The sequence below is a fragment of the Rosa chinensis genome, chromosome 3 (assembly GCF_002994745.2).
Source record: "Rosa chinensis cultivar Old Blush chromosome 3, RchiOBHm-V2, whole genome shotgun sequence".
Classification (NCBI taxonomy): Eukaryota; Viridiplantae; Streptophyta; class Magnoliopsida; order Rosales; family Rosaceae; genus Rosa; species Rosa chinensis.
This window is the reverse complement of record NC_037090.1, coordinates 16,218,870-16,246,526: the sequence shown is the minus strand read 5'-3', so window position 1 is coordinate 16,246,526 and position 27,657 is coordinate 16,218,870. Positions and strand designations below refer to the sequence as shown.

Here is a 27,657-nt window from a genome sequence, read left to right as displayed (position 1 = left end):
AGATTCTATTCATACCTCCAAAATCGGTAATGGATTTCCTTCAAATTTTGAACAATTCACAATCCTATTTTACCTTTGAAAAAAAAAAAAAAAAATCTCCAGGTGGTAGTCTCTTTCTTTCACATAATTTTGTCGCTTCTATTTTGTTTCTTTCATCCATATGTATTTTTTAGTCTTTCTTCCAAAATTCTAACTATCATAGTTTGACTTTTGTTTCAGTTTGGTTTATGTTACTGTTATGCTTTCTTGCTTTGTTTTTCTCTTTTTGACCTTCTGGCCTTTGTGTACTGCTATTGTATTACAACAACAACAACAAAAAGTCTACCATGCTATCAAGTCTATGAAACTATAGTACAAGAGAAATGAAGTGAAAACAAAGAAATCCAACAATCAGATAGTTAGATATAATTGAAGTGAAAACAAAGAAATCCAACTTCGAAAAGCCTACAATTATAGAAGAGTAATTAAATAAAAGGTCATTCAAAGTAAGATCAAACACAATTAGGTCCTGGACTCTCTAAGGACAAATATTAATCATTCTTCCCAATGGCCTGCACAAAAAAACATGGTGCCAAATCGAACCATTTAATCAAACCAAGAACCAAAATTCCAAGTTTATGAAGTGGATGCTTCTAGTTTTAAGTACAGTAGTACTAATCGAGAACATCATACCATGTAATCAAGATGCAAGACCAAAATTTCAATTTTCTCAAGTGGATGCTTCTAGGTTTTAGTAGTACTAATCGAGAAACCAGAGTGTTAGACATTGGTGCAATACATTGGTCAGTGATTTTAGAGTTTATGTTGGAGGAGAAGGTTTTCTCCAAGTTGAAAACTACTAGAGATAAGAAGAGGCATTTTTTTTCTCTTTTATGTCCTTATTGTTAATTTGACATGAGTTGACAAAGTCAACTATTACTTGAAAAAAAAAAAGAGGTCCAAATACTTATTTTGGAGGTATGAATAGAAGCTCCCTAGTGAAATTACAAAATAAACAAAAAAATAAAATAAAAATAAAAAAGAAAAGGGTTTTTGTCTATTTACCCCATTTCTAGGGATTTTTATCCCACTAACCCCATTAAGTTTTTTTAATTCTCTCTTACCCAATACACTCTAAGGGAGTCTTCCCTAATACCCTATTAAGATTTTTTTTTTGTTTTTAATTTTTTTAATACCATTTTACCCCTCACCCTTTTGTTACTTAGAGAGAGAGAAAATGGAAGAGAGAGAAACTATAGGAGACTTCGCTTGAGACGGTCACCGGTCACCGGCCGCTGCCCACCGGATTTTTTTGAAAACGTCTATTGCCCTCAATAGAGGAGCAATACAAGTCTATTGCCCCCAATAGACGTCTATTACCCCAGCAGTGTATTGCCCCCTAATAGATGTCTATTGCCCCCCAATAAACGCCTATTGCCCCCCAATAGACATCTATTGCCTCTCAATAGACGTTTCGATTATTGAAATCAGTGAAATGGGAACCAATATTCTTAAAATTAGACAAATAAAACTTTGATTAAAGAAAAAAAAATGAGGAGATTACATCAATTCAAAACGTATATTGCCCCCCAATAGACGTTTCGGTTACCGAAATGAGAACTAATCTTCCTAAAATTAGATAAATAAAACATTGATTAAAGAAAAAAAGAAGGGATTGCATCAATTTAAAAACGTCTATTGCCCTCCAATAGACATCTATTGCCCCCCAATAGACATTCAAAACTTTTTTTTTCTTTCTTTCTGCCCCATTACTTAAACAAGACCAAATTGTACAACATTTTTTTTTTCCGCTTTTCTTTCATTCTTGGAGAAACAGTTTACTGAAAGGAAAAAAAAATTTGATTTGGCCACCCAGAAAATACTCTGGGTACCAAACCGGAGCAAACCTCTGCAAAAAAAAAGGGAGCAAACCACCACAGGTGCAGCTGAGGGATCCAAGCTCGGCCTCAATTGCTGTAATTCATCTTCTCGTAAAATAGCAAAAGCGCCAATTCCAAAGCAGCAGCACCTCGCCGGTGCTTCGAAGCTCTGACTCCTCGTCGCTTACTAGCAGTTATCGGTTCTCGTCGCCTACCAGTTTCGATTCCTCGTGGCCTACCAGCTCCGCCTCCGAGATCGCTTGCCAGCGGTGACCGGTCCTCGTCGCCTACCAGGTCCGACTCCTCGTCGCCTACCAGCTCTAACTCCTAGATCGCCTACCACCGGCGACCGGTCATCTTCGGCCTCGTCTCGCCGTCGGCCATCTAGACCAGAGACCGGAGCTAGAGAGAGAGAGAGAGAGTCGATCGGAGAATGGAGGATGAAAGATAGAGACTGCAGCAGATCAAGGAGAGAGGAGAGAGATAAAGAGAGGGCCACATGTAATTAATTAATCAAGTCAAGGGCAAAATTGTCATTTTGCTTTAAATAGCGTAAGTGAGAATAAAAATTTATTGCTAGGGTAAATGAGATAATTTTTGCTTATTTTGGTGCTTTTGGTCAATGATCCAAAAGAAAAAAATAATGTGAAACAAACAAGTACGTAGGAAAAACTACCCACTTCCTGAATACTTTCCCTGCAGATTTTTTTTTTTTTAAATAAAAAAAATAACTTTATAAAATAAGCTCAATAGAGATGATTACAATCATATCGTAACACTTCTAGAGTACATTCTAGAGCGTTATCAAAGCAAAAGGAACTTGTTCTAGCCTCAAGCCAGAATGACCATTACATATCCTTCCGCTGCTATTGGTATAGACAGGCAAGAAGTTGTGGTGGTACCACGGTGGTATATAGAAATAGGTTCACTCATTAAACATTCAATGCTTACTTATTCCAAGCAATCGTATAGTACTATACCCAAACATTAGATAGTACATAGGCAACATAAAACAGATCGAACTTAAATTTTCTTCTTACCCATAGTATTACGGCAAGGAGGATAACTATGATAAGTTGGCTATCTCCGGGATCCCAAATACGAAAATTGAGGGAGTCTGAGCCCATATGCTTGTTCCACTTACAAGCCAGGTCCAATAAACATCTTTAGCTGCATTGGGCCCCCATAATGTTCCAAATCCGAAGACATTGGGCAACCACTTTGATCTGGGCACCCCAAAAACAGATCTAGGCACCCAACCGAGTTTGGGAATCCGAACTGGAGCTGCTTCACCGGTGTTAGCAGCCACCACAGCCGTAACACCTTTCACACCTGCAAATCGATGCGTTGTCGGCTGTTGCCTTGGACGAACCTCCGATTTCGCGGCTACCAGCCGCCATGATCGCCCTTTTAGCTTCGCCACTCTCAGCCTCTATCCCTAGCAGAAGCAAAACCATTCTTCCTTCTCTGTCGCCTTCAGCGCTAGGCCCAAACCACAGCCACCTTATCGCCTAACAGCTGCAGAGGCTATGATCCGATCCCTCGCTTCTGACACCACATCGAGAATCATACGCCTTTAGTCGCCCTCTGAGAGGTCGAATCCTACCCGGATTCTCATTTGGCTCCCAACTTGAGAGGCCAGCAACGCCATTGTGGCGAGGCACGGTGGAACTCGAGGATATAGCCTCTTTGAGGGAGAAAACTGGTTGGAGAATTGTCGAAGTAAATTGACGTTGGAAGGCCGTAAGACGGCGTGAGGCAGAGATGCTACTGCTTAGTGATGGTGTCGAACACCATTGATGGAGTCCCCAACCATGACGGCTAGGGTTAGCAAGGAGGCGGAGAGCCATTAGTACAGGGCTATATACATATCTTTGGCTTTGTAGGCCCGCTTGCTCTGCAGATAACTACTGCAGATAACTATATTATTCTTTATTTTTTTAAATAACTTTTACTATATCTTTTTTGAGTGAGAAATTTTCTTACACATGCAGAGCATGTGATTACACACTAGTTTATTTTGTGGGATCCAAATTATAAAAATTAAATTGATTTTAAAAGTATAAAAAGAGAGAAAGTAACTTGAAAATAAAACTTTTAAAATTGAAATTAAAATAAATATAGTTGCGTTGCGAGCAAAATGTCAGAATTGGTGGCCATGACAGCAATGATGAAGAATAATAAATAGGAAAGGCACCTCAAGTTTAGAAATTGACTGATAATTAGAATAGGCTTCATAATGTTGTTGAAGACTAATCGAAAAAGACAAGAAAAAAAGGTGTGAGATTAGTTAGAAGTGGAAGAGAAAAATGAGGAATTTTCATCAGAGATGATGCAGTCAACATGAACAACAACATTTTTAACTCGGGGAATGCAATTAAATAAACTAGAGTCGCTTTTGTTCACAATTTCAATATAAGCCTAGCATTGTCCCAAATTGTGTCAAGGTGAAATAACAAAATCTCTAATGTGATTGATGTGAAAAGCAACACATACCCCGTACATGACAAAACTTGAAAAGAGAATGGTGCTAAAATATTTCAGTCTTTATTTAATTTATCTTTTAGTTAGACGGTTGAATGAATTTAATTTATCTTTCAAATTTCAATCAAGCGATTGAACGATTAATTTATACGATTAGCGAATCAGACACATCTTGCGTACAATTTAAAAAAAAAAAAAAAAATATATATATATATATATATATTCGGTTTTTCACATAAGAAATCTCCTATGCATAAGACATCGGGATATTAATATTAAAAATTAAGTTGAATGGGTTACGTCTTACGTGATATGATCACTTCACTAGTGTCTTTCTCCGTTAACTTGTAAAGCTCAAGCTCAAATGGCATGTTTGAAAATAAGTACAACAGCAGTGGCAAATGCTCATCGTTGGGGTTACTTGTAGCAGCAAGACAGCCAAGACTAGACAGACGCCCCTGGATGGAATCAAAACTGAAGACCTTGCGGAGGAAAAGAGAGAGAGAGAGAGAGAGAGAGTACGGTTACAAGCGTGAAAAGAGAGAAAGATATCGGACCCCTTTCCCTTAATTCCTTAAAATCATTTTCCCTTTTTTTTTATTTTTTTTTTTGGGTTTAAAAACCCACCAATTTCTCATTTCTAAATAAATTTTCTCAGACCTGGGTAAGTTTTCCTTAAATCTTGTCAGAACAAAACAATACTAAAAAAATTGCAACTCGAGGGTATTTTCAGAGTGTCAGATCCCTGAGGACTTTATTGTATTTTAGCTGGAAAAGGAGCTGACTCACAAATCCAGTTTCATTTATTAAATTCCAAAGCCTGATTAAAGCCAATCCCTCTCTTTATGTTCTGTGAATTCTCTCAAAGCCTGAAACGAGTGCTTAACCACAAGCTTAATTAATCACTACTTAGCTGACTAATCTGACTAGCTGCTAAACAAGTCCAATAATTCGCTGTCAAATTATGTAAAGAATCAAAATGTAGAGGAATCCCCAGATTTGTCCACCACTCCCTGACAATTTCCTGGAATCCCACTCTGAATTTTAAACAAATTTCAGTTCTTTAACCAGAAATTAAATGTAAACATGGAAATGGGACCTGGGTTAGTTTGATGGAGAGATAGCATAGTGGTTTTTCAATGAAAGCAGCTATAACTTGATGGCAAAAAATAGCAGGGTTTACATTGACAGACTGCCTCACCGTCCATGGTTAGGTTTCAGTCAACATTCAAAGAAAAATGTAACCACTACAATAAACAATAATGGAGGAGGGTCAGTTTTGGGTGCTTTTAAATTAATCACTTTTTTTTTTTTTTTGGGAGTGAAATTTGGGGGTACAGTAACCAGGGAAAAACGCCGGATTTACAGGAGGACAGAGGGCAGGTATGAGCTTTTGAAAGAAAGGAAAGAAAAACAGCTTCTATTAAGCGTGCTTTTGCAATTTAACTTGCAGAAGAAGCCAAACCCACCTAGATGGGAATTAAGTATCAACTGTCGCCATGATTAAAATCAATGAAGGAAAAAAAAATCGAAAAATGGAGAATTCGGTTTTAATTGTTTCTGTATTGGGTGGTCTGGTTTGAATCTGTTCCTGGTCAAGAACCCATCTTGAAGCTTTCGCACAGTGTTTTCTGTCGGGTGGAAAATCCCTCTTTTTTCACAATCTTACCGATCTGTCACTACTGTTTGTTTTAGTGCTTTTTAGGTTTTTTAAAATCCACAGAAGCAAAACCCACCAACCGAAACGCACCGAAGCAAAAGAGAGATTATACACCATAATCACCGATGGAAACAGGGGCGAGAAAAACACACAAGGCAACAAAAATATGAGAGTGACAAAAGCAGAAGACCCAAAAGGGTGGGTTAAAAACAATAAATTTTTGGAGAAAGTGTCGGAAATGAGCTCAGTTAGCCCACCAGGTAGATTGAGATAATAAGAGAGAGAGAGAGAGAGAGAGGGGGGGAGAGTAGTGTGTGTCTGAAGTCTTTGGTTTTGCTGATAAAAGCTAGGGAATTTTTGCAAATGTCACAAGATTCTCAGGGGATAAAGACGATTGAGCAGTGGAGATGGTCAGATATGCAAGGCCTTGAGCTTGTGACTGACCCTCCTCCTTCTTCTTCTGACCCATCTAAAACCAACCCAACAACAACAACAACAACTGCTAAAGAGCCAAGAGAAGCTCAAGCAATGGAGAGCTCTGCTGAGCCAACAACAAAGAAGGAGTCTAATGACAGCGGTGGAGGTGAGAAGCCTGAGGCTGTTCCAAGCATCGGCTTCGGAGAGGTTTTCAGATTCGCTGATGGATTGGATTACGTATTGATGGGAATTGGGTCTGTTGGCGCAATCGTGCATGGTTGTTCTCTGCCCATCTTTCTTCGCTTCTTTGCTGATCTTGTCAACTCTTTCGGGGCAAATGCGAATGACATGGACAAGATGATGCAAGAGGTTTTGAAGGTATTGTGTTTCGAAACAATCATATTTCACAATACTTTTCAATTTTAGTTGACAGCTCATCTCTTCTCTTTCTCTCTGTGTGGTGGTGGTGGTGAATTTTGCAGTATGCATTGTACTTTCTTGTTGTGGGAGCTGCAATATGGGCTTCTTCATGGGCAGGTGAGCTTTTGGCTTACTATTTTTGCTCCACCTTTCGCTTCTTCAGCGCCTTCTTTTTGGTTTTTGGTTTTTGTATGCGTTTGTGTTAGCGTAACGGAAGGAACTTTTTGGCAATTGGGTGCAGAGATATCGTGTTGGATGTGGACCGGAGAAAGGCAATCGACCAAGATGAGGATCAAGTACCTTGAAGCTGCTTTGAGCCAGGACATTCAGTTTTTCGATACAGAGGTTCGAACCTCCGATGTCGTTTTTGCCATCAACACTGATGCAGTGATGGTCCAAGACGCTATTAGCGAGAAGGTGAAGCATAACCTCAGCTAGTTGCCCACTGCAGTCGTACTAATTTTTTAATTGGGTTTTTTTTGGGACCAACATATTTGGTTTTGTGGTTTGTTTCTGTAGTTGGGTAATTTCATTCACTACATGGCGACATTTGTATCTGGATTCGTGGTGGGTTTCACTGCTGTGTGGCAATTAGCTCTTGTGACTCTAGCAGTGGTGCCCCTGATAGCTGTGATTGGAGCCATTCACACGACCACATTAGCCAAACTCTCAGGGAAGAGCCAAGAGGCTCTTTCACAAGCAGGACACACTGTAGAACAGGTTAGAAATCTGAGCTTCAATTCTTAAGAAAGTAGAAGGATCACAACTTTTTGGCTTGAGTTATGGCGAATCTTCGCTGTTTCTTGCAATTTGGTTTAGCTGATTCGTGGCCAAAATTGCAGACTGTAGTTCAAATTCGAGTTGTCATGTCGTACGTTGGGGAATCGAGAGCACTAGAAGCATACTCCTCAGCATTGAGAATTGCCCAGAAGCTTGGTTACAAGACTGGATTTGCTAAAGGAATGGGACTTGGAGCAACTTACTTTGTAGTCTTCTGCTGTTATGCACTTCTTTTATGGTATGGGGGTTATCTTGTTAGGCACCACTTCACCAATGGAGGTCTTGCCATAGCCACCATGTTTTCGGTCATGATAGGTGGACTGTAAGTACTATCATACATTTGCTCAGTTTGGATTTTTTTTTTGGTCCTTTCAACATCAGTGTAGTTAGCTTATAATTCTCTTTGATCAAAACAGGGCTTTGGGGCAATCTGCTCCAAGCATGGGCGCATTTGCAAAGGCTAAAGTTGCAGCTGCCAAGATATTTCGGATCATTGACCACAAGCCAGGTATGGACCGAAACAGTGAATCAGGGGTTGAATTGGAATCTGTTACAGGACTAGTGGAGCTGAAAAATGTGGATTTCTCCTACCCATCAAGGCAGGATGTTCGTATTCTCAACAATTTCTCTTTGAATGTTCCGGCTGGAAAAACCATAGCTTTGGTCGGTAGCAGTGGCTCTGGTAAAAGCACTGTGGTCTCCCTCATTGAGAGATTTTATGACCCCTCCTCAGGTAACTTAGCTCATTGTAATTGTTCTAGTAAGAGTTTTAACTTGCTCATGAGTTCATATATTTCTGTAGGTTTCTTCATTGTTTTACTATATTTCTTTATTAAACAAACCATTTCAGGACAAGTTCTGCTAGATGGACATGACATAAAGACATTGAAATTAAAGTGGCTAAGGCAGCAGATAGGGCTTGTGAGCCAAGAGCCTGCTCTGTTTGCTACCACCATTAAAGAGAATATACTTTTGGGGAGGCCTGATGCAGACCAAGTAGAGATTGAAGAAGCTGCCAGAGTTGCCAATGCTCATTCATTCATTGTCAAACTTCCTGATGGTTTTGATACTCAGGTTAGCTAATTGAGATAGTAGTTCAATTTTTCATTAAAAAAATTAGCATGATCCTAGGTTAATCGGAACCCCCCACATATTTTGAATATCGAAAATAGTTGGCATTGCTCTAATTTAAGTTATATTTTCATTATGGATCTTGACTGGATAGCACCAGATTTAGTTTGATTTCTAATGACCTATCGTTGCTTCAGTTATACTAAATTAAAGATGCATTGGTTGATTTGGTCAACAAACAAGGCCTAACTTTATCTTGGGTTGGCTTTTTAAAAGTCAACGTGAAGAAGCACTTGGTTATGCATGCATTTTGCAGAAAGTAACATGCTTCAGTCAACAATGCATGTGCAGAAGTTAGATCAAGTTATAAGAAGTACAAGACAAGAGAAAAGGATAAAGAAGATAAAAAGGGGTCCCATTATTTTCCAAAACATCACAAAAATTAAGAATTAAGCTATTTCTGTGAGCAAGAAATAATATCTTGATGTGTGTGTGGAAATGGAAATGAAAAAAAAAAAAAAAACCAATAGCCTGGTGATTGTGATAAAAGAGATATTTAGACAATTTAGTGGATAACCTGAACATACCAAATGGGGTTGCAGACAGGTGCTATTATCTCAACCCGAAACTTTTGTGTAAGTTATGTTGAAAAATGTAGAAAAATAAACATTTATGGCAAAAGAGTGATAACATGAGAGTCAAGTTATTAGAGAAATGTAACAGAAGGTTGAAAATGGCAGGTAGGGGAAAGAGGAGTGCAACTGTCTGGAGGACAGAAGCAGAGGATAGCCATAGCAAGGGCAATGCTTAAAAACCCAGCAATCCTTCTCTTAGATGAGGCAACAAGTGCATTGGACTCTGAGTCGGAAAAGCTGGTGCAAGAAGCCCTGGACCGTTTTATGATAGGCAGAACAACTCTTGTCATTGCTCACCGCCTCTCAACCATTCGCAAAGCTGACCTTGTAGCTGTACTCCAGCAGGGAAGTGTTTCTGAAATTGGAACCCATGATGAACTCTTTTCTAAAGGAGAAAATGGTGTTTATGCCAAGCTCATTCGAATGCAAGAGGCAGCTCATGAGACCGCTCTCAACAATGCCAGAAAGAGTAGTGCTAGGTAAGCCACACCAGTCATGAATTCTTCTTGAGAATACACATCTGCACGATTGTTTGATCTCTTTTGTAATTGTTGGTTTTTGAGCTAAGAAATCAATTCTTATCTTGGTTTTTCATTCAGGCCTTCTAGTGCAAGAAACTCTGTTAGCTCACCAATAATCGCCCGAAATTCTTCATACGGTCGATCACCATATTCACGCAGGCTCTCTGACTTTTCCACTTCTGATTTTAGTCTCTCCCTTGATGCCACACACCCCAATTACCGTCTAGAAAAGCTTGCCTTCAAGGAGCAAGCCAGTTCCTTCTGGCGCCTTGCCAAGATGAACTCTCCTGAATGGGTGTATGCATTAGTTGGTTCAATTGGCTCTGTTGTTTGTGGTTCTCTTAGTGCTTTCTTTGCATATGTTCTAAGTGCAGTCCTCAGTGTCTACTACAATCCGGACCATGATTTCATGATCAAGCAAATTAATAAGTACTGCTATTTGTTAATTGGACTTTCATCAGCTGCACTACTCTTCAACACGCTACAACATTCTTTCTGGGATATTGTGGGAGAAAATCTTACAAAACGGGTGAGGGAGAAAATGCTGACAGCAGTATTGAAAAATGAAATGGCATGGTTTGATCAGGAGGAAAATGAGAGTGCCAGGATTGCAGCAAGGCTGGCCCTTGATGCCAACAATGTCAGATCAGCAATTGGAGACAGGATTTCTGTTATTGTACAGAACACAGCACTCATGCTAGTCGCTTGCACTGCAGGATTTGTTTTGCAATGGCGCCTTGCCCTTGTCCTCGTAGCTGTCTTCCCTGTTGTTGTTGCCGCCACAGTTTTGCAGGTATTCCTTGTTTTTTGCCTTAATAGTTCCACCATGCATGTTGACAGTGTTCAGGGTTAGGGAACTTGAGAGTTACATATGGTGCATATACTGACAAGTTGTGTAATTTACTTGTACTTTTTGTTCAAATTGTAAACAGAAAATGTTCATGACCGGTTTCTCGGGAGACCTTGAAGCTGCACATGCCAAGGCCACCCAACTAGCTGGGGAGGCCATAGCCAATGTAAGGACTGTTGCTGCATTCAACTCCGAGGGAAAAATTGTTGGTCTCTTTTCCTCCAACCTGCAGATTCCCCTGCGTCGGTGTTTTTGGAAGGGTCAGATTGCAGGAAGTGGATTTGGGATAGCTCAGTTTGCACTTTATGCCTCCTATGCTCTAGGTCTTTGGTATGCTTCCTGGCTTGTAAAGCATGGAATCTCTGATTTCTCAAAGGCGATCCGAGTTTTCATGGTCCTCATGGTATCTGCTAACGGTGCAGCAGAGACACTAACCCTGGCTCCTGACTTTATTAAGGGTGGTCGAGCCATGCAATCAGTTTTTGAGCTCCTTGACCGCAAAACTGAAATTGAACCTGATGATATTGATGCTACTGCAGTGCCTGACCGTCTGCGTGGAGAAGTTGAGTTTAAGCATGTAGACTTTTCGTATCCTTCTCGACCTGATGTTCCTGTGTTTCGTGATCTCTCCCTCCGTGCCCGAGCAGGCAAGACTCTTGCTCTTGTTGGTCCTAGTGGGTGTGGAAAGAGCTCAGTCATTTCATTAGTACAGCGGTTTTACGACCCAACATCAGGAAGAGTTATTATTGATGGAAAGGATATTCGCAAATACAATCTCAAGTCTCTCAGAAGGCACATTGCTGTGGTTCCCCAGGAGCCATGCCTCTTTGCTACAACTATATATGAAAATATCGCTTATGGACACGAGTCAGCAACTGAGGCTGAGATCATTGAAGCTGCTAATCTAGCCAATGCTCACAAGTTTGTATCTGCATTGCCAGATGGCTACAAAACGTTTGTTGGGGAGAGGGGAATTCAACTATCTGGAGGACAGAAACAAAGGATTGCTATTGCCAGGGCTTTACTGAGGAAGGCAGAGCTTATGCTTCTCGATGAAGCCACAAGCGCACTTGATGCCGAGTCCGAGAGATCTATTCAAGAAGCTCTGGAGCGCGCTTGTTCAGGAAAAACCACAATTGTGGTTGCACACAGGCTATCAACTATTAGAAATGCCAGTGTTATTGCGGTAATTGATGATGGGAAAGTGGCAGAGCAAGGATCACACAACCATCTATTGAAAAACTACCCGGACGGGTGTTATGCGCGCATGATACAGCTACAAAGATTTTCACACAGCCAGGCCATTGGAATGGCATCAGGTTCAAGTTCTTCAGTAAGACCAAGGGAAGAGGAAGAAAGAGAAGGCAAGTAAGGACTAGTTGAAGCCATATACCACTAAAGAGGAGTATATCCCCATATACCCCTTCCTGATTTTTTGGGTTTTTTTTTTGTTTTTGTTATTCTATTTTGGTAAAGTATGTGTATTATCTTTCTCTGTCCCCTATTTCTACGATATATGTCTACCTTATGAACCCATGAAGAAATTGATAATGACAAATACCCGTTGAGATTGAAATAGATACCCAACACTTCATCTACGTTTTGAAGAAATGATCTCAATATACAATTGTAAACCAAAAACCTAACAAATGAAGGCCATTCTTTCTTACTTTACTAGGATAGTTTTCATGGTTGCCAACTTGCCATTGAAACTTTTGGTGAAAATACTCAAGTAGTTACATATAAAGTTGTATAAGGTTTGAAGTATCTAGTGTTCGTCCAAAATAAATACTGGCAGGAATTCCAAACCTACACATTTATTGTGAAGAAATGTTCTTCACTGTCCAAAGTAGATAGATATTGGCAGGTATTTCAAACCTACACATTTATTGTGAAAAAATATTCTTCACTCTCAATATATCTTTGATATTTGCTGATTTGTTGATTTATTCTTAAATTTGAGTGCCAATATAACTTGTACGGCCAGTATTTGAAACTTTGGATAAACTTAGTGCTTGGTCCAATCGATGTTAGACAAGTGAAAGCTGGTGGGTAGGCAAACCCACATGCGTGCAAACTTTGATTGCCAAACAAATCCAATCGTGCTTGGAATCCAGTAAGTGTTGAAGAAGTCAACAATTATAGCAGCCTTGCAATTATATCTGGATAAAAGGGTGTTAGAATTCTATCACTCTCAGAGACACTGATCGCATGGCAAATGGGTGTAATGGCATTCGATGTAGACTTTGGGGTGAAAGCATGGTAGGCTTTTGATTGTATTGTATCCATCTCACTCTCAAAAACTCAATGCGAAACAGACTCAATAGTGCAGTCCTGATCTGAATAGGGAAATTTCATATAATACATATATGTATATGTGTGTGATGGAGGTTGTGGGGGACAGCATTATTGGGTGAGTTCATAATATGGTGGTTGCTCATGTGCATGAGTTTAAAGCAAAGGGGAGGGAAAATGCATAAAGACGTAACACAAGAAAATGACCCTTTTGGCCCTGTAGAGCAAAGAGGTGGAGGGAAACAGAGGCCGGTAGTGGACAAGGAGCTGTGAGAAAGACTTGAAGAAAATGTCCATGAGATTTAGGTGTTTGATTTAGTTAGGCTGGGTGATATGTGATTATGTGAGGCCCTGAGGGAGTGGGGTATACCCAATCACTTTCGTCCCCAGGATATACAAGGATCTGAGTGGCCTGAGATGGGGTTTTGATCCATGGTGGTGGCTCCTTCCATCTTTGTTTTGGAGTCTGAGAAAAAGAGAGAAGAATAATAACGCCTACTTGCTTTAATTATTTACTTGAAATCATTTTGTTTGCATTGTCTGTATTAGGGAAGGTGGGGATGGCGCAGTACTGTTATAGTCTTTTACTGATCCTAAATTCAAGTTCACTGTCTGCAACAGAAATGGCAAAAGTGAAAGAACAAATAGAAGAGACAGGATGGAAAGCCAGGAACAGATATGATTATCCTCTTCAGGATGGAATACAGCAATGGTTGGTTCTTGTTTCGAAAGTGGAAGGGTTCAGGGTTTTCAGACTAAGGACACTCAAATACTGTCACAGACATACACAAAAGTGTTCAACTATGAACGTTGGACGGAGCATTTGAACACCCATTTTGTCGACCATTTTTTGTTGCAAAACTTATACTTATTTGCGAACACTTTATAAGCACTCTTCTCATTTAAGAACGGCCGATGACCATACCCGTCGGGAAAAAAAAAAAAAAAAACTTTCCGCATTTGAAGCCTCTTATGCATACTTAAGTTTCAATTTGAGTCTTTCTAAATATACCCAGTAAATTTCTATGTAGACCCAGCAAATCAATTTTGTATAAAAATACATTTATATCTTCATACGAAATAACCATAGTAGTTATGGTAAATAAAAATAACAATAAAATAAATCAAAAAGTTTACAACTCTTTTTTGTATTTGTACCGAATAAGTAATAAAATAATGCTCGTACTAGTGGACTAGGATCTGATATGAAGGGAACAAATGCCATGAGTGTTTGCCTCTGTCTTATTTTTCTTGATGTATTTCCATTTTATATAATGCCCGGATATGTATGTCTTTGAACCAAAAAAATAAAAAATAAAAGCAGCTATAATTGTTCACATGCACAGAGACTCAAGTGTGTGTGACTATGTTAATTAAAAAAAAAAGGACTTTAGTGTGAAAAGAGAGATGTGAAGTCTGGGATGAGCCGACTAAATAGTGTCAGACATGAAGCAATTTTTCCAGATCAACCAAATTAACAACCTTTTGTAAGCTTCTCAACCAACCAAAAAGAAAATACAACAGAAACGTAAAAAAAAAAAAAAACACATCTGATCCAATCATATTTTTTAAGGTACCAAACAGGTCTGCATTTAGGCTAATTCGATATGTATAAGATCTATTTCTAAACATATCTTTTTGCAGCTGGTCTTATCATCTTTTCTTCAGAAAATGTTAAGCACCTTTGAAGTCCTAGCTATAGTTTGGTGCGCATATATGTTATCGATCAGTTTCGTAATGTAAACTGAATCCCTCATTCCCTATTGCTATAAAATTGAAATCGATTTTCAAGTTCTCAATCAGAGTTTATTACCTTTTTCAAGTGCAAATGCAATGCTAAATAATGCAAAACAAAGCCTCAAGTCTAAACATTGCCACTGCTCAATTATCATCAATATAAAGAACTCAAGCCATCCACTTGATTCAAGCACATGAGTTAAAGCATCCAAACAAATAAAATAAGCTTCTCGTATCAAACTGATCAACTCTCTTATAAGCAAATTGAGCGTGAGATTTTGCTGGGTGTGAGTTAAAAATAAGGGTATTGTTGGAAAAGTTGCTGGGTGTAATTACAAATTCTATTTTTTTACTTTCAGTTGATTTTTACTTTTTTTGCTGGGTCTACATAGAAATTTGCTGGGTACATTTAGAAAAACCCTTCAATTTTTGTCAGTTGATGTATTTCAAATTTTCAATTACTTTCTGCTTTAGAAAAAATCAAAAACTTGCTCTAAAATAAAGAAAAGGTACCTAATCCCATGATTGTTGTATAGGTAGGTCGCTGATCGAACAACTACTTGAACAAAATAATTAGAACTATATTTTCAAAATAACATGCCAAACTACTTTAAAAGATTCTCATTCTTTTACCGGTCTTAAAGTCATCATTTGCAGTTGAAGAACACTAATTCAAAACCCTAAGCCCTCAGAGTCATCATTTGCTGTTCAAGCAGGTCAGACAAAGACATTGGATGCAGCTGAAACATTGAAGCAGGTACTGAGTTCTGCTGTTCTGGGGACAAAAGTTGTGAGGAGGACTAAAGCTACTCATCTGATGTTGATCACTAAGTTGACTTTTTCTTTATATAACTTTTCACTTTTTGACACTGTGAACCCTAAATATGGAGCCTAAGAATCTTCCAATCCTCTAGTAGTCTTAGGACTTCACTTTTCCACAAAATACCTTGCTATAGCTCAAATCTTCTCCTGAAGAGTCTCATTATTTGAATTTTTTCTTCCTTACAGAAAAACTTCATGCATGTGGGTGGTGAAACTTGATTTGTTAGCTTTCTCGGTGTTCAAAATCTTGAAAAATTAGCGGTTCGACTTTTAATGAACATTGTGTCGTTTAGCAAATGAACTATGTTTTGACACCCAACGTGATTTCTACATATTAAGTCAAAGAATTTTCCAAATGTTTTCCTAGATTGCTAGGGACCTCATTTTTACAAAATTAGGTTTTCGCCCAAGATGGAAATTTGACCCGTTTTGTGCTAAAATGTCTTACTATAGCACATGAATAAATTAATTTATGATGAAATTGGTTTTCAATTTGGGCACCTATTATCCTCGCACACCTCACGGAAGTAGAATTCGTTTGATGAAATTAGGAAGAAATTAAAAAAAATATAAAAAATTGGAGCACCTTTGCCAACTCATGTCGTTGCCGAGAGTTGCCATCCTTTCAATTTTTTTCCCATATAATTTCTACTTACACTTAAAAAATGCATTTGTTTTTGGGTAAGAAATTTGATATATATATATATATATATATATATATTTTTTTTAATTAAGAGCCTGGTGCGGCCCTCAACCCTTGATTAATATAAATATGATTGGTTTTCTTGTATTTGAAGTCTTGAGATCTTCATCTAGGGGCTAAATATCCTCGACCATCATCCAAAATGTAATTCTTCTGATGAAATTTGAAAGTTAAAAATAAAATCAAACCCTTGGCCGATGATATGTGACGAATTGAGATTTTGGAGAAACGAATGATCGCAATATAGACCCCCATTGCTATCATGCCAGTCTCCACAAACAACCCTCTCATCTCATCTTAGTCAAGATTTGTCGCCGCACACTATCAAATATGTCAGCCACACTACTTTCTTAATTTTTTTTCCCTGCACCAACCTGAAGAAAATCTCTCGTTAGTCCAATAATGCATGATCGGACTCATCGGACGTCTGAGGAGATAATGAATCATAGCCCAGAAGTATGGCTTTGGTTTCGGTTTTCCAAATCTTGAAAGTCCGGCCCCCCTCCTCTTCAGGAAAGCCCAACTTCGCCCATGGCGTCCAATGAAACCCTTTTTGATGGGCTACGTTAGACTAAAAAACTAAAATAGGATTCCTCCAAAAGAAGATTTAGGCCCATTTTGGTATTGCTTTTGGATCCTGCTTTTGGTCCAAAAATGCTTCTGGTGCTCAGTGAGGCTGTTTGGTAAACTCCAAAATTCTGGCTTTTGGGCAGAAGCGCTGCCTCCCACAACAGGAAATCAAAAGCTAGTTTTAGTAGCTTTTGAAAATGACTTATGCGGAACTGAGCTGAAAAACACATAGGTATTAATGAAGTTGACTGAACTACCTTATTTGTCCTCGTCATTTTCTAAATTTTACATTAAACATTGATTGCCAATCTTTTCTCCTCTTCGACAACTCAAACAGAGATGACCCAGAATTTTCTGACCCTTCACCAACCTTCACAAACACTGAAAATTAACCACAGATAAATATCAATAGCGATGCATTAAGGTCGGAACCAGACCAAAGCAAACCAAGCTGCGACCCTGCAGTGGCCTTGGCGGTGGCCGAATTGTACCCAAAACGTTAATCATCCTAAATTCAACTATAATCAAAACCAAGTATATCAATACGTAGAACGTGAAGAGGAGATCGAATTTCGTACCTCATGCATTGCAGATGATCGCCGGAGTTGCCAAAAAAAGTCGAAATTCTGCCGAAAAGGTTGGAGCTTCTTGGTTTCAAATCGCCTTCATCAGAGCTCGTTGGTGAAAACCCAAGCCGTAGGCTTGGTCGCGACGGTGATGCGGTCCGAACGCCGGTGTCTGACGCCTAGAGATGGCTGGAATCGGAAGTGAGGATCGGTGACTGTCGAGGATACCGGAGAGACAAAGAGGAGTCTGAAGTTCTAAAATTTTCTGGAGGTTTCTGGGTTGTTGATACAATCTCGGCCCTTATATAATTGAAAGCAACGGATTAGATTAAATGGTGATTGAAATCTAAGGTCCATATCGCACCATAATATTCTTTTAGTTTAAAATGAATTTCCTTATTTCCAAACTTCTGAAATATGAAATAAATAGCTCCGAAGTCCGAAGAATTTCACCATGGACTCATCGTACCGCGTACTTTACTATCGGGTTTTGAAATTGAAGATTTAACTTACTAAATTTTTTTATAGTTATTCCTGAACACTATTAATAATTATAGAGAGCGCTATATATATATATATATAACAAAAAAAACCTAAAATTTTCACCGATATTACAAAAACTCTAAAATTTCTTACATAATTTTGATTTTGATGAAAGTGGAAATTACTCAAGTAAAGAAACTAGTGAAGAGATTGAGGATAATGAAAGTAAATGTTTTATTCGGTCTAATTAAGGGTATAAGGATAATACATGAGAAATTTATTTTATTTGGTATGATTACATAATCAAAAAATAAAATTATATATTTTAACAGCATATATTAGCATATATGACCATTTTGGTAATTATACCTAGCTAAAGCACTTTTGCTTTGCAACTTACCAAACACCTAGAAATTGCTTTTCATTCTCATTCTCACAGCACTTTTAAAAACAGTTTACCAAACACCTCAGCTGCTTCTTCTCACAGCAAGTTTGGAAATGCTTCCTCTCACAGCAGGTTCGGAAGTGCTTCTTCTTACAGCACAGCAATCCCAAACTAAGCCTTATTTTCAATAACTACTCAATAGATACAAAAGGAAGAATGACACAATCAGGAAGATTTATTTCCAAAATTATCACCACTTTCCAATCTTTCTTATGATGGAGATTGTGCAGACAGTGCTTCTACCCTAACCTTCACAGGAAGAGCTAACCTAATGCCTTTTGAGGTCAACAGACATCAATGGGGTAGCACAGGGCTGTACTGGGATTGAGACTGGACAATTTAGAAATGGCCAGAAGTGACAAGTTAGGAGAATCAGTATTTGCATTACACATAAGAGATGGGGGATCTTTGTTATTTAACTTTTTCACAGTTAACTAACTGTAGACTTCTTGTTTTCTAATTACATAGGTATTAGATGGGGATCTGTAGGACTATGACTGCTTCTAACATGTGATTAAAAATCTCTACAGGTTATACATCCCAATTTCAAACATAAACAACAGAAGGAAATCCATATCCATCCAGACCCAAAATTGCAAGTTCAACCTACATCAGTACTATAATCCACATTTTAGAGGTAAAAATAACTATTCCTAGTCAGGCATTTGACAAATGATTTATAAAACTGAGAAGAATAAGACAACTCTTCCCTGGAAAAAAAAAAATTGAATACCACCAAAAACCAACTTCAGAGACTCATTATCAAATCAATAACAAATGCAACCAACAATGAAAACCATCAAGAAGCTTGCTATATAATCGCACTTTAACAAGGAAGAACTATGCTTATAAAGAGAGAGAAAGAGATCATTCTTACAACAGCATGTAACATGTATCTTAGCTACAAATCGACTAAAGCGAAAAACATAAATCTCTCTCAGAATGACATAAGCTTAGGGCCGTTATCTGGCATACCCATCCCAGCAGCTAAATCAGCATCCAGTTGGGTGTGCGGTGCTTCCATCAGTTGCTTTACTCGCTTCCTGTGACGCTTGGTCTTGAAATGCTCATCCCTCACAGTCACATTAGCAAAATATCGGCTGCAATTTTCAAAAACAAATCACACATTTAAACAGAATGATCAAATCCATAAATGAACTCCAAACCTTGCTCCCTCAAATGGAGCATCAAACAAAGTGAAGATAAAACTAAACCCCTATTCAACTTCGAATCAAAACAGAACAAGAAAAAAGAACATAAAAGCATACAATTGCTTAACTTAGCTGACACAAACTACATCACAAGTGAAATCGAAAAGGGTGCATCAAACAAAGAGAACACGAAACACAGAACCAGTTAAACCTTGGGAATCAAAAATCAAAACGAGAGGAACAGAAAGCATACTCGCAGTGAAGACAGTAGTATTGGCCCATTCCAGGTAGATCTTCATCGACGGGCAACACCGGCGTGGTCATCTGATCCTCTGCTTTCTTGAGCCCATCGTACACCAAATCGTCGCCTTTGACGAGGAACTTGCTGCGGCGGTGAGTCTTGTGGGAGTATCTTCTCTTCTTAACGCTTCTGTGCGGGCACTTGCCTCCCATTTTTTCTTTAGCTCTCGAGTTTGCTTCGTGCGACGGCGGTGAGTTTAGGGCTCTGAAAACCCTAGATCTGATCAGGATGGATTTGGGGTTTATGTGTTAGCTCCTACGGCGCCGTTTCATTGGATATACACGAATTTATTTCGTAGTCGGTCGCGCACTCGGGTGGGACTTGAAGCCCAGTTCTTGGCCCAATTGGCCCACGTCTATCAGGTTATTGCTATGGGTTGGGTCCTCCTCTACAGCAAATTTGCACGGTAGTGAAATCCACAACTCCTTCTAGTTAACTCGATATAAAATTTCTTCCCAAGTGTATTTTTAGGGGCTGTGATTACTTACTTAATTTGAGCCTAAAAATTACAGGCTTAGAGCATCTTTAGCAGACTCTCTATTTTGACTCCTTAGCTATTTTGGAGAGCATGTTTAGCTCTTTATATATTTTAACAGCTGCACCAGACTCCTAAGTGGCTCTCCATTATAACTTTTAGTTATTTCGCTCCTAAATATAGAGAGCGAGATGAGACTCTCTATAATTTATAACATTCATTTTGAGTTATTTTATGTAATTTTTAAATACATTTAAACTATTTAACCTTCCTTTAAAAAATAATATGAATTCAAAACTAGCTATAATAGAGAACATTGATGCAGACGTATTTCTAAAGTAGTTAGCCAAAATGACTTTTTAGCTACTATGACTAAAATTTGAGTCAAAAATGGCTAGCATTGCTAAAGATGCTCTTGAGTGACTCTCTATTATAGCTTTTAGCTATTTCGCTCCTAAATATATAGAGCGAGATTAAGCTCTCTATAATTTATAACATTATTTTTTAGTTATTTTATGTAATTTTTAAATACATTTAAACTATTTAACCTTCCTTTAAGAAATAATATAAATTCAAAACTCACTATAATAGAGAGCACTGATGCAGAAGTATTTCTAAAGTGGCTAGCCAAATTGATTTTTTAGCTAATTTGGCTAAAATTTGACTCAAAAATAGCTAGCATTCCTAAAGATGCTCTTACTCCACTAAGAGTTTTCTACTCCCATTTACTCAATCTAACATTTATTGACAGTATTGCCCTCATTTTAATTAACAACTACTCCCCTCACTCTCTCTCTCTCTCTCTCTCTCTCTCCTCCAAGCGGAGTCATACGGTCCGACCAGAATTTCTAACCGCTTCGAGTCTCCGCCGACGTTGGCGATGAGCAAGACTTCTCCGTGCTGCCCTGTCGTCCTCCATCTCTGAGTGGTGGCACACTGTTTGGCTCTACATCGACCAGATCAGCGCCGATTTGTTTCCTCTCTCTCTCTCCGATCCCGACCACCACCGCCACACGAAGAAGACACAAGAAGAAGAGGATCGTTGAAATTGCAGCCTCTACAAGTCCTGGAGTCGAGGGCGAGTGGGTGAAGAGAGCCTTGACGGCTCTGATTCGTCCTTATACACACCAGCAGAGGCGGAGAGCCGGGTTCCATCCACTGCATAACCAACTCTTCGTCATGTCCAAGGCCGATGATAAGTGAAGGATTGGTAGAGAGGAAGTCCCGGGGGGGGGGGGGGGGTGTGGGTGGAAGGTTGAAGTTTGCTCCGATATGGTGCCCAAAGCAATTTCTGGGTGGCCAATTTTTTTATTTTTTTTGGAGTACTGTGAGCTCCTAGAATGGGGAAGGAAAAAAAAAAGTGAACATATAAATTGATCAATTGTGTCTGTAGTGTATTCATTTTGGTTTTGGGAGTTTATGCAATTCACTTGAGAGCAATAATATGATTATTAGGAGACAATAATATAATTATTGGAAGGCAATAAAAAGAGTATTGGGGGTCAATAAAATCGGATGCCGGAATCCGGCCACCCGTTCGATGGCCCGATTCCCGTAACAGGAGTTAGTGGCCGGCCACCGGTCACAAGAGTCCGGCAAGGTCTCCGATGACTTCTCTCTCTAAATGACAAAGAAGGAGAGGGCAAAACTGTCCTAAAAATAAATAAAAAGTAATAAAAAAACTTAATTGGGTATTATGGAAAAATATATACAAAATATTGTGTAAGTGGGCAATCTCTTAGAGTGTTTGGGTAAGTGGGGTTAATTAACCCCAAAATTGGGTAAATGATCATTTCCCCTTTTTTTATTGAAATCTCTAAATTTACTCGCTTTACCTCATTGTCTTTTACGTCTCATATCAAATTTTCAAATACTAAATTTACTCACTACACCTCACTCAAATTCCTCAAATAACTTCACTCATAAAAATTGTAAAAAAAAAACTATTCTTTTTATTTTAATGATTTAATTACTCTATAAATCTTAGTTACATGTCTATTCCTTAATTAGATAATACAAATCACTTATCCAACAATAAAAAAATGACACAAGGGGTATGCGATTTCAAAAGTTAATCTCTAATCAACAAGAAAATGTTTTACATGAACTATTATGTGTTTTTTTTTTAACTTTTTTTTTTCTATTTTCGCTGTGCAAAAAAAAAAATCAAGAGTAATCATTGTTTCTGTAATATTTATTTATTTCCTCTAATTCATGTACCTCATGATTAATTATTTCAATAGTTATTTAGTTTTTTGTAATTGCTTACTCATTTTTTTTGCAAATATAATGGATTAGGTCAAAATAGGATTTCTTTTGTTCTCCCTCACCTTGTATATGCCTTCAACATGTATGATGATAGAAATTTTTATGTCATGTGTTTAAGGAAAACTGAATTGAGAGAAAATCGCTGTATATTCTCATTGATAATAGGGACCTCTTTATATAGAGGATTACAATGCATTGAATCTGAATTATACAAAGAAAGGAAATCATACAATGAATGAGTATCTCTAAGATATTCTTCGAGATTCTCTCTAATTAAAACCCTATTACCACTAGGTCAAGTAACCTAGAGTTTGGGCCAGACACACAAATAGAGATTTACTTGAACACTCCCCCTTGTGTCGCCCAAACGTGGTACTTCTCTAGTTGCCTCACTAAAAACCTTGCCGAGTAACAAAAACCCAGTGGGACAAAAATAACCTCGGTCGAAGAGGAAAAAGAGCACAACCCACCCTTCACGTTTCAAGACCATACATGTAGACACCTCCCCCTGATGTCTGCATCTCCCCCTAATGACTACGGTCATTGGAGTTCGGACAACTTCCGCAAACGATGCTCTACCAACATGTTTCTCGAAAGTGAAATTTAGGCAATGACTTAGAGAGTAAGTCTACCATACTGTCCTCAGATCGAACCTAGTTCACATTGATCTTGAGGAGAGTTTGTTATTGCTGATTGTACTTGGTGTTGTCACCTTTGATGTAGCCTTTGCTTCATTTGTTCAAAGCAAGCAGCATTATCCTAAATGCTCGTAGGCTCATATGTGGTAGACTTCAAATCACAATTGTTCAAACATGCGTAATTATGGATCCAATCCATATACATTCACAAACCACTTCGTGAAGAGCAAGAATCTCTGCATAATTCGAAGATATAGCGACTAGGGTCTATTTCTGTAGACCTCCAAGAAATCATGGTCTTTACCCATGGTGAACACTTAACCAGTTTGAGAATGACATTTGTATAGGTCAGAGAGATACCTAATATAAGCAAAACCTTCCAAAACACATGTCGTTTTGGGATGGGGATAGTGAACGCAAGCCAGTGTTAGTGGCGATACTGGTGTGTGATGGGTCCTAATCCATCATCTCTCTGTATGGATAGAACAAGCCCATATCAATAGTACATATCAAGTACCGAAAGATATCTTTTACACCAATCAAATGGCGTTGGCGCAGAGCTATACCTTAGCTAACAAGTTCACTGTAAATGAGATGTCAGGTCTTGTGCATTGAGCTAAATACAATAATGCGCCTATTGTACTCAAGTAAGGCACTTCTGCCTCTAGCACATCTTCGTCATCATCCTTCAGATGAAAATGATCCTTTTCAGGATCAAGACTAAGGACAATCATGGGGGTGCTTGAAGGTTTGACCTTGTCAAAATGCCTAAGCATCTATCAACACGATGCTCCAGTTCCAAACCGAGGCATAATCGTGTTCTCCCAAAATCCTTCATCTCAAACTCGGATTTAAAGTGTTCAGCCGTTTCCCTTAACTCTTTAAGGGCTTCTAATGAAGATCATGTCCAACATGAACCGTGATGGAATCCGAAACTTGTTATAGAAACGCGTGGGCATATCCCTTCCCAATCAAGTAGTCACTTTAGTGAGCGTTTCAATCTTATTGTAAACGCACTCCGTGGTCTAGAGCCACTTGACTTGGGTAGATTAAGTTCACTAAGAACCTTCATGTATATTCTGTATCTAGATCCTCATAGAGATACGTAGTGACCACATTTGTAAGCTGCATAATCAGTTATTCTGAAACTACCGAGTGGAGTGCAATGACATCCATTACGAGAGAATATGTCTTATCGTAGTCGATTCCAGGGCGTTTTGTGAAAAGTCTTGCACCATAAGGCGAGATTACCATCTCTTTTTCTCACTAAGCTTTCTAACAAAGACTCATTAGTCAATAGGCTTTATGTCAGGAGGTGTTGGCATTACTGGCTCAAAACTTTCCTCTTCGTTAGAGAATCCAACTTAACCTGGATCGCATCTTTTCATTTAGGCCAAATTTGTCTATGTTGGCATTCATTTATCAACGAAGCGTGGTTCGATATCATCGGACTCAACAAACTCATACGCAACGAAATGCGCAACTACATCAATTATGATGGAGTTTCTATCCCACATCTCATGTACACTAGTGTAATTTTCATAGAGCTCTATATTCTCATGAATAGATTTTGACGTTGAGGCATCCCCCAACGATAACCATAACCTGGAAGATTCTCATGAGACGAATTTTGAGTTTCGATGATCAAATGATTGGAATGTGCCAAAGTATCATTCGAACGCAAGGGCCTCCCATGCATCCTTGCTGGGGCTATGGCCTGTAACGCTAGAGTGTCACTCTCTTTGGCGTTGGCGCCATGCCTACCTCTGTGTAGGGTGGCGCTACATCCTCTCATATGGACATACTTCCTTGCAGGCATGTTTGCAGCATATTTGTGTGATCTCTTCACTTTAACAGGGATCAAGATGAGACATAGTGGGGAAAGGCTACGATAATTCCTGTCGTTCCTGCTAAACATCAGTGTTCTTATCTCCCCCTAACGACCGAAAGATTGTCTCATCAAAGTGACATCCGCAAATCTAGCAGTAATGAGATCGCCATGCAAGGGCATAAGTGGCGGACGATTATTGTTCTCTTAAATCCAACGTAGTTGCCCATTCATCTGTAAGGACCCATTATAGACCACTGTGGCGGCGCAATTCGTACATAACTTGCAAACTCAAATATGGGTAAGTACGATATTTGTACCCCGTCACTAGCTGTAAGGCAGAGGTAGATTGAGTGGCAATGGGTCGTAGACGAATTAGCATAGCTGCATGCGATGTTGCATCACCCCAAGCTGATAGAAAGATGTTAGTGCGCATTACCAATATCCTAACGACCATCGTAGTAGTTTCTGCGAGACCATTTGGGTGTGTTCATGGGAATATAATGTCTAACATTAGTCCCAATGCAATAACCATCGAAAGTCTTCGATGTAAACTCTCTAGCAATGTCAAATTCAATTGACTGAATAGGATGATCCGGGGAGTGAGTCAGTTGTCATATGATATGTGCTAGGAGTGTAGCATAAGCAGCATTTACATATGGACAATGGCACAACACGTGACCAGCGTGTTTGCGTGTCAACCAACATCATGAGATATTTAAACGTCCGCAAGTTGGTTGAACTAGTCCACAGAATCCCCACGGATTCTATGTACGAACATAATGAGTATTTTCATATCATTTGCATAGGACGGTCTCAGTCCTAATTTCCCTAAGGAACGGGCTTTGTAAAACGAGCGAGAGGTTTTAGAAGAAACAATTGAGAATTTTGGCTAGGCCGGAGCGTCTGAAATGTTATTTTGAAGCAAGTTGGTGATTGCAGCATCACCTAGAGCGCCATCACCATGATGGATGCCATCCATGGCGTCATGGATAGGGACTACGCCAGCACTAGGCTGGTGGTGGACAGAGGCGGTGCCCTAGGCAGCAGCGTCGGTCACACTTAGTCTAGGAATCAACTTTTGATTCATGCTTCATTTCGCTCGATAGAAAAGATGTCCATGTGAAGTCTTTAGTAGACGGATCATCATATCATGACCAGGATGACCTATCATGTCGTGACAAAGCCAATATATGTCTAAATCCAAGAGATCTTCTGTCATAACTTTATTGGATTTAATAGCTCGAATAGTGACACATAAACTTCTCCAAGGTGCGCCTTTATTCGCAATCGTTAGAGGCATGGCAAAGGAACTCATTTTCGTCCTCTACATGCATTTTCGCATGGAATCCGTTGGCTATTCATAGGTGTGATTCGTCCTAGAAGTGTAGAGAGTTTCTGTGACATTAATCAAGGTGCCATTTGGCAAGGGGAACTTGGGCTATTCCATGTCCTTTAATTTATACTGATGACCCAGCCATCATAGTCACAAAGTAATATGCTCAGAATCAAAATTGAGTCATAATGAAAAGAACTCGAAATTTTATTCATAAGCCAACGGAGTTACATCATTGTCTCTTTGACCAAAGAAAATCTAATCCAAAATGCTAACTAATGCAAAACAATGGTAGTCGTCTAACTTCTTTCGGTAATTCCAAAATAAATGTGACCAGGTGAGTAAAGAGATGTCGGTGGAGCAAGGCTCGCTTCCATACCACTAATCTCATAACCTTCCTAGACATCACATTTACTTTGGGTGAGCCTACTTTGAAAAAAGACTAAACCATTGGCATTTACTACAAAGTATATGGCAATTTCCTATTACATCTCTTGGAAAAATAAAGACTTAAACAGAATTGGCGATCTATTGATCCCAGCCAGATTTGTAGTCTTCAACCTTTCACTCTAGATCATCTTCTTGATCTTTTTGTTCAATATAGTGAGCTTCTCTTGCTTCACAATATGCTTTGTAGGCGGTGACAATTTCTCCACGAGCTCTACAAATGTGTGCCCAATGACTGGATACTTCTCATCGAGAACATATATCTCTTTGCTCAGACTCCATTGATTGTGGCGCTTTGAAAGCGTCATTTAGATGGATCTTAGTGTTGGTGGCGCCACAAACATGGCCAGAGGCATTGCGTCCCTCTCTCTTTCCACGTTGAACTCTTCAGTTCCGTGTTCGCCTATTTTTGTGGTTACCTTCCTAAGTAGAGTGATTATATGGACCAGAATGTCTAGAAGTATCCTTAAGATTAGAGTTTCGCTTTTGGCGCCCTCTCTTAGAGGCGCGACTATAATTGGACTCCGGAATATGCTATGTTCCCATGGGTCTCGAATTATAGTTCTTCACAAGGATGTTGTCATGCTTTTCAGGGACATTCATAGCTCAATAAGCTCATGAAACCTTGTGATCCGTCCTGCAGTAACATCGATTCGATAGTTCTTAGCAACCATCAATGCAGAGACGGGGAAGGTAGAGAGAGTCTTCTATCAACATCGCATCTGTAATCTCTTTACCATAGAATTCCATTAAGGATTTAATGTGAAGTGCTTCTGAGTTGTAGTCAAGAACTGACTTGAAATCATAGAAGCGGAGGCTATGCCATCTCACTTCTAGGTCAGGAAGCAGGGAATCACGGACATTGCCAAATCTTTCTTCGAGTGAGACCCACAGC

The 27,657-nt window shown here is 39.1% G+C and overlaps 2 protein-coding genes across 2 annotated transcripts; one reads left to right on the top strand and one right to left on the bottom strand.

Moving 5' to 3' along the window:
• Positions 1-6,086: 6,086 nt before the first annotated feature.
• Positions 6,087-12,277, top strand: LOC112191697 (ABC transporter B family member 1). The gene is made up of 10 exons (XM_024331100.2): positions 6,087-6,798; positions 6,903-6,957; positions 7,082-7,257; positions 7,360-7,560; positions 7,683-7,942; positions 8,037-8,353; positions 8,471-8,694; positions 9,432-9,805; positions 9,926-10,640; positions 10,780-12,277. Exons 1-10 carry the CDS (start codon positions 6,367-6,369, stop codon positions 12,067-12,069), a joined length of 4,044 nt encoding a protein of 1,347 aa, XP_024186868.1. The 5' UTR covers positions 6,087-6,366; the 3' UTR covers positions 12,070-12,277.
• A 6,803-nt stretch (positions 12,278-19,080) lies between these two features.
• On the bottom strand, positions 19,081-20,019 carry LOC112193293 (zinc finger protein 593). The gene is made up of 2 exons (XM_024333377.2): positions 19,723-20,019; positions 19,081-19,418 (listed from the first exon to the last, which is right to left on the bottom strand). Exons 1-2 carry the CDS (start codon positions 19,920-19,922, stop codon positions 19,256-19,258), a joined length of 363 nt encoding a protein of 120 aa, XP_024189145.1. The 5' UTR covers positions 19,923-20,019; the 3' UTR covers positions 19,081-19,255.
• Between the last annotated feature and the right edge of the window lie 7,638 nt (positions 20,020-27,657).